The sequence below is a fragment of the Malaya genurostris genome, chromosome 2 (assembly GCF_030247185.1).
Source record: "Malaya genurostris strain Urasoe2022 chromosome 2, Malgen_1.1, whole genome shotgun sequence".
Taxonomy (NCBI): domain Eukaryota; kingdom Metazoa; phylum Arthropoda; class Insecta; order Diptera; family Culicidae; genus Malaya; species Malaya genurostris.
This window is the reverse complement of record NC_080571.1, coordinates 78,948,282-78,958,750: the sequence shown is the minus strand read 5'-3', so window position 1 is coordinate 78,958,750 and position 10,469 is coordinate 78,948,282. Positions and strand designations below refer to the sequence as shown.

Sequence of the window (10,469 nt, the reverse complement as noted above, 5' to 3'; positions counted from 1 at the left end):
TCTAATTTGTCACCAAATCATTTTCATCTTAAACAAGGTTAACTTTATCACAACACCGCTGTTAGATAAACACTTGTTATCATAAATTTCTCAAATCGAATGAACACAATTTCACCAAACGCTTTAACCATCGATGTTGTTTTCATTGACATTTTGAAGCGACGCGAACAGATTTCAACTAGAAAAGTTGTTGATTTTGCATTGCGATTATTGTTTTGCTTTCAACTGTCTCCGATATTTGACAGCATTCAAAACAACATATTTTACACTTACTTGAATATAAGCAAATCAAAAACCATTTTGGTTGAATCAAAAAGAAATTAGTTAAATCAACTATCGCAAAAATCAAAAACTGCGATATCGCAATTTTATGATCGAAGGGTTCTCCGTGCATGTAAGCAGTTTAAATCAATATAATTATGAAATTGTTCAGAATTCGGAAGTACTGCCATCTTTCCAATATTTCATATTCGAACGATTATGTTGCCAAAAACGAACCGTGCTAAAATTGGTCCGAGGCAAATTGTCATGAAAAAGGATGCTGTACACAGTCTTTTTAATACTTAGAAACTATTGTATGTAACAGTATAAAAAATCGTGTTTTACGTTGCTCCCAAGCATTTCTTTGCCATACAGCGCTCAGAACTTCTACTGCTGGAATATGGGGAAAAAGTCGCTTACACAAAAAATTCGATATCTCCGTTAAAAATGGACGAATTTTAACAATCTATGGCTTGTTGGATAGCTATTACCGTGCGGAATCTAAGTCTGAAAACATATTCTGTTTTCAAGGTCAATTGTGACAGATACTGTCAAAAAACTGAAAATTTTGACATAAAACTTCGTATAACTCAAAAAGTAAACATCCGATCTCAAAACCATTCAATAGCGTTCTGGGTGACGGGGAGACCTTTCATTTGCGACTAGTTTGATCAAAATCGGTCCAGCCATCTCTGAGATCTCGACCTCTTAGTTGTCAACACACATACAGACACACACACACACACAGACATTTGCTCAGTTCGTCGAGCTGAATCGATTGGTATATGACATTCGGCCCTCCGGGCCTCGGAAAATTTTTCGAAAGTTTGAGTGAATTCTATACCTATTTTTTATATATATAAAAAAGGTAAAAAGCCTTCTTAGTTCACTTAGTGAAATTTTCATATATCTTGAAAAATCACCATAGGGGGGAGTACATGAAATTTTCGAAATCGAAAAAAATTTTTGATGCCAAAAGGCTTAGAATTGCATGAAATGTCGAGATTTAGTGTCATCTCGAAAAAAAATTTTTTTGAAAAAATCGACTTTTTGGGACTTATATGAAAATATGAAAAGTCCCAGAAAGTTGATTTTTTCAAAAAATTTTTTTTTGAGATGACACTAAATTTCGATGTTTTATGCAGTTGTAAGAGTTTTGGCATCAAAAAAAATTTTCGATTTTGGAAATTTCATGTACTCCCCCTATGGTGCTTTTTCAAGATCGAAAATTGTCACACCTTTACCACCGGGCAGCACCCCTTAAGCATGTACGATTTAGGTCAAATTTTGCATGAAGGCTTTTTTCGAGGTTGTTCTAATTCACCTTTGGTGTAGTGATGCCTGTCTCATATTACACATAACTAGTTACGGAGCCACAAGACCTTCCATTTAATCCTAAATGTGTGAAAATTGTTTCAGCCATCTTTGAGACGAGTGAGTGAGTTCCATTCGTAGTGGGTGACCACTATTTCTAGTGCTTCCGAATCTGGATTCCACACGGAACCACCCGCGATTCCATTTCAACTTCTAATTGATTCTCTGAATTCGATTGGTTAAAATCTGGTACAACTAATCGATTGTTGGTTTAACTAAACTGTCATTTTTGTTTTTCGATTAGCAGAAACGATGGTTGAAATAACTAATTTAACTGTTTGAAAAAAAAATGCTGGCAATTAGTGAGGACACATACCTTTCAATTTCAACAAATATTTTAGTTGAAATAACTGGTGTTGATATTGAAACAAAATTTTGAAAGATTACGAGATGATCATTGATTAACATTTTCTAATTTGTCAGCAAATCTTTTTCATCTTAAACAAGGTTAACTTTATCACAACACCGCTGTTATATAAAGACTTGTTATTCTAAATTTCTCAAATCTAATGAACACAATTTCACCAAACGCTTTAACCATCGATGTTGTTTTCATTGACATTTTGAAACGACGCGAACAGATTTCAACTAAAAAAGTTGTTGATTTTGCATTGCGATTATTATTATTTGACAGCATTCAAAACAACATATTTTTCAACTACTTGAATATATGCAAATCAAGAACCATATTGGTTGAATCAAAAAGAAATTAGTTAAATCAACTATCGCAAAAATCAAAAACTGCGATATCGCAATTTTATGATCGAAGGGTTCTCCCTGCAGAGACCGGTATTGTCGAAGTTAGTTCTATCAACTAACTTGACTTATAAATTTAATTATTATTGAGCTCAATTTAGAGGATTATCGAAGTATTTTAGCAACGTCAACTTGTGCAATGGTTTGAAAAATTAAGCGTTTGTCATCTTATAATTCCGGAACCGGAAAACAGATCAAAACATAATAAATAAAGTACTTTTTGATAATAATATATAAAGTACTTTTTGATAATTAGTATATGTTTAGAGTATTGTGTTTTTTTTATTTCGTACAAAGTTTGTGGAAATCTTTTCAAATATATTTTAATACTAAAAGTTTTAAGTCGGATCCGAACTGAATTCAGGGAGCTTATTATGGGATCATAAGACCTTTTCTTCGAATCAAAGATTGCGGTACATGAAATTTCCGAAATCTAAATTTTTTTTCTGATATTTCATGATCGAAAATTTTCACCGGCTCTCTTACCCATATTCGATTTAACTCAAAATTTGCATAGGGACTTATTTTGAGGTGCTTAAACATTTGAGCACTGCCGCTATACGAAATTAAAGATGACCCCAAAATATTGGCACCCTAATATTTACAAGGTGAGATGAAAAAACTGCAACCAACTTCAGACTGCTGTCATTTCTAAACCGCTCGTCCCACAGCTGTCAGATTTATTCTAGTGACAGCTCATTATATTATTTACAAGCGCACAAAAGCATTTTGGTGGGAATTTTTCAGAAAAAAAGTTATTTGTGATGGAATTCAAGTGTGATAGTGTGATTGCTTTGCATTTGGCTGGAAAACCACAAGTGGCTATCGTTAGAGCCCTCCAGCATTCAAAAGTGAATAAATCTTTTGTGTCTCGTACCATCGCTCGTTACCGTGATACTGGTAGCGTAGCCCGACGTCAAGGAAGTGGACGAAAAAAAACAGCAACATCAGCAGAAATGGTTCGAAAAGTGAAGAAGCGAATTGAACGAAATCCGCGTCGCAGTGGCCGAAAAATGGCTCGTGAGCTGAACATATCGCAATATGCCATTCGGCAAATATTGAAAAATGAGCTTGGACTAAAGCCATTGAAGTTCCAAAAAGTGCAAGATCTTACTAATGCGCAAAAAAAAGTTAGACTCGAAAAAGCTAAAGAGTTGCTTCGCTTGGCCGAAAGTGGTGAACTGCCGAATTTGGTTTTCTCCGATGAGAAACCATTCGTTATCCAGCAGTTTGTAAACAAACAAAATGATCGTGTTTACTTGCCAGAGAGGTCAGCTGAAAATTTGCAACTTCGGTTGGCCACCAGAACTCAAAAGCCGGCCATGGTGATGGTGTGGGCCGCCATAACAGCCGATGGTCGCTCGCCGCTCGTATTCATAGACCGTGGGGTCAAAATAAATGCGCAAATCTATCGCGAAAATATTTTGGAGGGAGTTCTGAAGCCCTGGGCACGCAAACATTTCGGCCGCAGACCTTGGACATTCCAACAGGACTCAGCACCATCGCACTCAGCACGCGCCACCCAAGAATGGTTAAGAAATGAGGTTCCTCGCTTCATTTCCACCGCACAATGGCCACCAAAATCTCCGGATGCCAATCCGTTGGACTATTGTGCCTGGGGTATTTTGGAAAGCAAGGTTGGCACTAAAAAATACCAAAGTGTCGATCATCTCAAGCAAGCGCTTCGCCGAGAATGGGACAAAATACCGCAGAGCCACTTTCGGGCAGCGTGTGATGGTTTCATTGGCCGTTTGAAGGCCATAGTTCGTGCCAAAGGTGGCCAATTCGAACAAATCTAAACCGATTCTCAAATTTGATGTTATTTCCGACATTTTTTGCTTTCATTCAATAAAATTAAAAAAAAAAATGAAAAAATTATGGCGTTTTACTTTGTTGCAGTTTTTTCATCTCACCTTGTATAGTACTGTGATACTTTTCATTTGAATCTAAGTTAGTGGTAATCTACTCACCCGTCGGTCGGTGAGAAATCCATGTGGGTCTTTTTTTAATAAAAGTTTTTGATCACTATTTCTGGATCTTTCGAAAACTCATAACTGGTATAACATCAGTAAAATTAATTCGTTATGTGTTTGCAAGATCTACAAATTAGAGAAACTTTTGAATCAATTTTAGAAAATGCAACTCTTTACATGGCAGATTTTAGGAAACACATGAAACTGAAATTCTTAAACAAATCACTCAATAATTGCGGAGCTGGAAGCGGAATCAAGATAAATTTAGAATTTTTATGAGTTCGTGAGCCTGTTTGTTTGTGAAAATTGGTTCAGTCATCTTCAAACAAAGTTAGTGCACATTTTTATTTTCTTTTATTATGTCAAACTGTAACTCCGAAACCGGAAGTCATATTCAAATGATATTCAGGAATTTTGTATGCCACCACAAGATCTTTCATTCGAACTAAATTTCTGAAAATCGGAGAAAGTGAGTGTATAAAAATGATACCTACACACAAAACCGTTATGCATACTTCATGATCTGAATCGAATGGTGTATGACACTTCTGAAGTCGGTTTTCACAGTGATTGTACAGCCTTTCTATGTGAGAAAGGCAAAAAATATTGGCAATCGTAAAAATCCGTTGAAAGAACAAGGTATAAGCATCTTTCGTATACGATATGTTATGTGATATGGGATGCTACGATTAAACTGCAACGTGCTTGTGAACGTATTACATTGAATTTCATCACACTCAGCAATTGGTATTCGCCTGTTGAGCTAACAGTCACACTCAAGTGAGATCCCGATCAAATGGACATATTAAAATTGCAACAGATTACAGACTTCGCAACGTTCGTACTATTTATTAAAACATTTCGATACGATCTTCTGATCGGGAGTCGATGCTCTCTCTTTTTGATATCACAACACTACCACTCCTTGTAATTATTACGAACGAGCAACCTTGTGCTATTGGCGTTTGTTTGGTTCGTTCAGTACTCAAGGTGCGCCGGTACACATCGTTTGAATTCAAGTACCCATTATCAGTACAGTGCCTGACATCTGAGTGTGTGAATTTTTTGCTTCACAATCTATCACATGGCCGGGAAGGAAGTTGCCGATCAACTACCCGTAGCTTCCAGCCAGCGGTTGTTACTGGAACTGGCCATCGCTGAGCTCGGTTCGGACAATCTCGACTTGGAGATTACGGCCGGTTCAAGCAAGGGTGACAATTACAGCTGTACCATCCATCGGATACGAGCCACTTGTCGTGGAACGGGAAAACAGGTCTGCATCATCGCCAAACTTCCGCCTCAAAACGAGCTGCGGCGAAAGCAGTTCTTCATCCGATCCAGCTATGACCGGGAGATTAGTGTTTACAACGAGATTTTCCCCATGATGATGGAGTTCCAGCTATCCAAGGGTTTGAAACCAAGCGAGTCGTTCCATCAGGTTCCGCATTGTCTTGGCACTAGTTTTGTCGATCACGAAGAGGCAATTTTTATGAGGGATTTGCGGGAGGAAGGATTTCGGATGGTTGATCGACAAAAAGATATGAGCTTAGAGCATTTCCAGCTCATGGTGAGAGCTTTGGCACGCCTGCACGCGACTTCGTTGGCACTGAAGGATCAACACCCTGAGAGGATGAAACGATTTATAGACATGCCGGAAATTTTGACTCTTCCGGATGCCAACGCGATGATGGAACCGTGGTGGTCCCAGATGGCAACCCGGACTATGGACCTGTTGGATGAGACGAAAGAACCGGATGTTCTTCAACGAACCAAAAAAGTGCTAACCAAGTCGTGGCCCGAATTGACAAATGTTTTATTCAAGGGTGAACATGCCGAGCCCTACGCGGTCATTGCTCATGGTGACTGTTGGCATAATAATTTACTGTACAAACATGAGGTACGAATTTCGAAGCAACACCCCTCGGTTTTGCATAAACATATGATTTTCATTTTAGGACAACAAAGCTGTTGACATTCGACTGCTGGACTGGCAGTGTTGCCGGTATACCTCACCGGTAGTGGATTTGACGTGTTTCATTTTTATTGCATCGAGCAAAGCCTTTCGAGACGAGCACTACCAACACTTGCTGGACTACTACTATAACAATGTGGCAGATTCCATTCGGCGGTTAGGATCGGATCCGGAACAACTCTTTCCACGAACGGCATTCCACCAGCAACTAGCCCGATTCGGTTGGGCCGGTTTAGTGATGGCTGCAATATGTCTACCGGTGATCACTACCAAGGCGGAAGATGTACCCGATTTGGAGCAATTTGTAGAACAAATTGACGCCGGCGAGGATGTGTCGAAAGCGTTCGGTTCCGGAGTGGTGGAAGCAACCTACCGACAAAAAATGACAGATTGCTGTCGGGACATGGTTCGTTTGGGATATATTTGAGACGTATTTTTCTGAAGCCGTGATTATGCTAGTGAATCTATTTAACTTTCTGTTTGGAATTTGTATTGAAAGTGTTGATAAAGTGTAAATTTTCAATATAACTGGACGTTCAGAAAGCAACAGAGTTTGTTATTGTTATTATTGGATGAAGCAGTTTAAAGCGTCCCACTTGAGTGGAACGCCCTGCTTTTTTTTTTAAAACATTTCACGGAGAAACCTTCGATCATAAAATTGCGATAGCGCAGTTTTTAATTTTTGCGTTAGTTAATTTAACTAATTTCTTTTTGATTCAACCAATATAGTTTTTGATTTGCATATATTCAAGTAGTTGAAAAATATGTTGTTTTGAATGATGTCAAATGCCGGAGACAGTTGATAGAAAAACAATAATCGCAATGCAAAATCAACAACTTTTTTAGTTGAAATCTGTGCGTGTCGCTTCAAATGTCAATGAAAACAACATCGATGGTTAAAGCGTTTGGTGAAATTGTGTCCATTCGATTTGAGAAATTTATGATTTCATAACAAGTGTTTATCTAACAGCGGTGTTGTGATAAAGTTAACCTTGTTTAAGATGAAAAAGATTTGGTGACACATTAGAAAATGTTAATGAATGATCATCTCGTAATCTTTCAGGTATGCGCAAAAATTTTATGCTTCAAATTCGATCATTGATTTACTTCCAGCAGACTGTTTTACTTTCAGCTGTTTGATACCGATGATGATGTACATGCATTAGCAATAAAACGCTATTTGACATGAATTTAATTCATAAAAGTAACAGGAGCGAAGGGTTTCAAACACACAGAACGCGCTGCGATTGAATGGCGCGTTTGAATTGCCGTCCCAAAATTCCAATTCCCAGCGGTTGATGCACCCAAGCTCATATAAATTTACTAAAATTATCAGTGCATAATAAAGTTTAGTTCAACCGTTTGAAGGCATCATCTTTCAATACTCATTTTAGGTAAATTCAATAATTTCGCTAATTTACTCGCCCCTCCGTGCACTTTTGCTGATCAGTTTTGATTTCGTAATGATAATTTATTCCTTGGTTAAGACAACTTGAAATCAGCAGTGATCGGTGGTTTTCTTAGCCCTAATGATATTACATGTCAATATAAAACACTGTTTATACAGGGTGATTTTTTAAGAGCTTGAGAACTTTTTTAAACAATAAAACGCATAAAATTTGCAAAATCTCATCGGTTCTTTATTTTAAACGTTAGATTGGTACATGACATTTACTTTTTGAAGATAATTTCATTTAAATGTTGACCGCGGCTGCGTCTTAGGTGGTCCATTCGGAAAATCCGCTTTTTTATCGACAAATTTTGTTCAGCGATGAGGCTCATTTCTGGTTGAATGGCTACGTAAATAAGCAAAATTGCCGCATTTGGAGTGAAGAGCAACCAGAAGCCGTTCAAGAACTGCCCATGCATCCCGAAAAATGCACTGTTTGGTGTGGTTTGTACGCTGGTGGAATCATTGGACCGTATTTTTTCAAAGATGCTGTTGGACGCAACGTTACAGTGAATGGCGATCGCTATCGTTCGATGCTAACAAACTTTTTGTTGCCAAAAATGGAAGAACTGAACTTGGTTGACATGTGGTATCAACAAGATGGCGCTACATGCCACACAGCTCGCGATTCTATGGCCATTTTGAGGGAAAACTTCGGAGAACAATTCATCTCAAGAAATGGACCGGTAAGTTGGCCACCAAGATCATGCGATTTGACGCCTTTAGACTATTTTTTGTGGGGCTACGTCAAGTCTAAAGTCTACAGAAATAAGCCAGTAACTATTCCAGCTTTGGAAGACAACATTTCCGAAGAAATTCGGGCTATTCCGGCCGAAATGCTCGAAAAAGTTGCCCAAAATTGGACTTTCCGAATGGACCACCTAAGACGCAGCCGCGGTCAACATTTAAATGAAATTATCTTCAAAAAGTAAATGTCATGTACCAATCTAACGTTTAAAATAAAGAACCGATGAGATTTTGCAAATTTTATGCGTTTTATTGTTTAAAAAAGTTCTCAAGCTCTTAAAAAATCACCCTATATTTTAACAACGATATTTAGTTCATGAATCTCAACATACCGAGCTTATTTCAAATAGATCATGACGTGTATCAGTAAGAAAATTTTGATTATTTTCGCAAATCAATAATATTGTTCGAGTTGATTCAACTATTTGCAATGTCTAAAACAAATAAAACCGATTCATTTTTCAACTAACAGAATTTTGTTTCAATAACAACACCAGTTATTTCAACTAAAATATTTGTTGAAATTGAAAGGTAGGGGTCCTCACTAATTGACAGCATTTTTTTACGAACAGTTAAATTAGTTGTTTCAACCATTGTTTCTGCTAATCGAAAAACAAAAATGACAGTTTAGTTAAAACAACAATCGATTAGTTGTACCAAATTTTAACCAATCGAATTCAGAAAATCAACTAATATTCTGGTTTAAATGGGATCGCGGGTGGTTCCGCACGGAGAACCCGCAGATCACAAAATTACAATATTGCAATTGTTGTTTCACGCCCTGGTTGTTTCATCTAAAATGTTATTGATTTAACTAACATATCTGTTGATTTTAACATAACCATTCAGGCAACCGAAATTGTTGTATTCAAATGCTGTCACTTGGCGAAGAACGAAGACAGCAAAAGGCAGAACAAAAAACCTTTTCATTTCACCAGAAGCGTTTCATATTGAAAATTTTCAATGGTAAATGAACGTCATTTATGTTAGTTACGTAGTGGTCGTTTTATATAAGTGAAAGTATGCAGGAGAATATAACAGTTAATTGTAAAACAAGTTTTCCATGTGTTAAATAGATATTCCTGCAGTATACATGTTTTAATTTCACCTGAGAGTAATGTATTCTAAGACAGTTCATGTCAATGTTATTAAAACCGCTTAACGCTCAAAAATTTGTGCTGAAGTGAAGTGGTACTACTTGTATTTTCGTGAAAGTGTATCTGTAGCATTACGTTTACCAGCGAGCCATTCTGCAAGTGAAGGAAAAATTTCCTAATTCCCTGTGACCATTTTCCTGGTGAGTTCCCTTTTGATAATTGTAATCTTTTGGTTCATTTCTATATCCTATGTGAGTTTAGTGATAAAGATATAAGCAGTTAACTAGGTAAAATTTCGTTGTTCAAGCAGTGAACGATTAGCTGCTCCCCGAAGAGGGTAACAGTAAACAATATTTATTGCAATTGGCGTTTTAAGTTCAAATAACTGAATAATTGGTTGAAACAACTGAGACATTTTTTTGCTTTCATGCATACAAGTAACTTTGCTGGGATTGTGTCTTTGCTCAATTGCACGAGTGACATCTCATTGAAACGTTTCATTGTTCGCTCAGGGTGTTTGGCATTGCTCAACTGAAACGTTTCAGTACTTGTTGGGTGTCGTTGCTAAGCTGCCAGCACGATAGTTCAAAAATGACAGATTAGTTAAAACAACAGTCGATTAGTTGTACCAAATTTTAACCAATCAAAATCAGAAAAACAACTAATATTTCAGTTTTTTTTGTTTCAATTATAGAGGCTTTAACATTAATGTCATTCACCTCTTCGGGCCAGAAAAACTTTCTGACCCTATGTGCGGGGTTGGGAACCGAACCCAGGCGGGCTGCGTGAAAGGTATCGACTTACCCATCACGCTATACCCGTCCCCCCAATATTTCAGT

At 37.4% G+C, this 10,469-nt stretch overlaps 1 protein-coding gene across 1 annotated transcript; it reads left to right on the top strand.

The window, feature by feature from the left end:
• The first annotated feature begins 5,334 nt into the window (after positions 1-5,334).
• On the top strand, positions 5,335-6,883 carry LOC131432220 (uncharacterized). The gene is made up of 2 exons (XM_058598357.1): positions 5,335-6,261; positions 6,320-6,883. The coding sequence occupies exons 1-2, from the start codon at positions 5,449-5,451 to the stop codon at positions 6,761-6,763; spliced, it is 1,257 nt and encodes a 418-aa protein (XP_058454340.1). The 5' UTR covers positions 5,335-5,448; the 3' UTR covers positions 6,764-6,883.
• Positions 6,884-10,469: the final 3,586 nt, after the last annotated feature.

Excerpts from the sequence above, each read along its gene's own strand:
- LOC131432220 (XM_058598357.1), top strand. The coding sequence starts at position 5,449 with ATGGCCGGGAAGGAAGTTGCCGATCAACTACCCGTAGCTTCCAGCCAG. Across the intron at positions 6,262-6,319 it reads ATTTACTGTACAAACATGAG|GACAACAAAGCTGTTGACAT; the intron begins GTACGAATTTCG and ends TTTTCATTTTAG.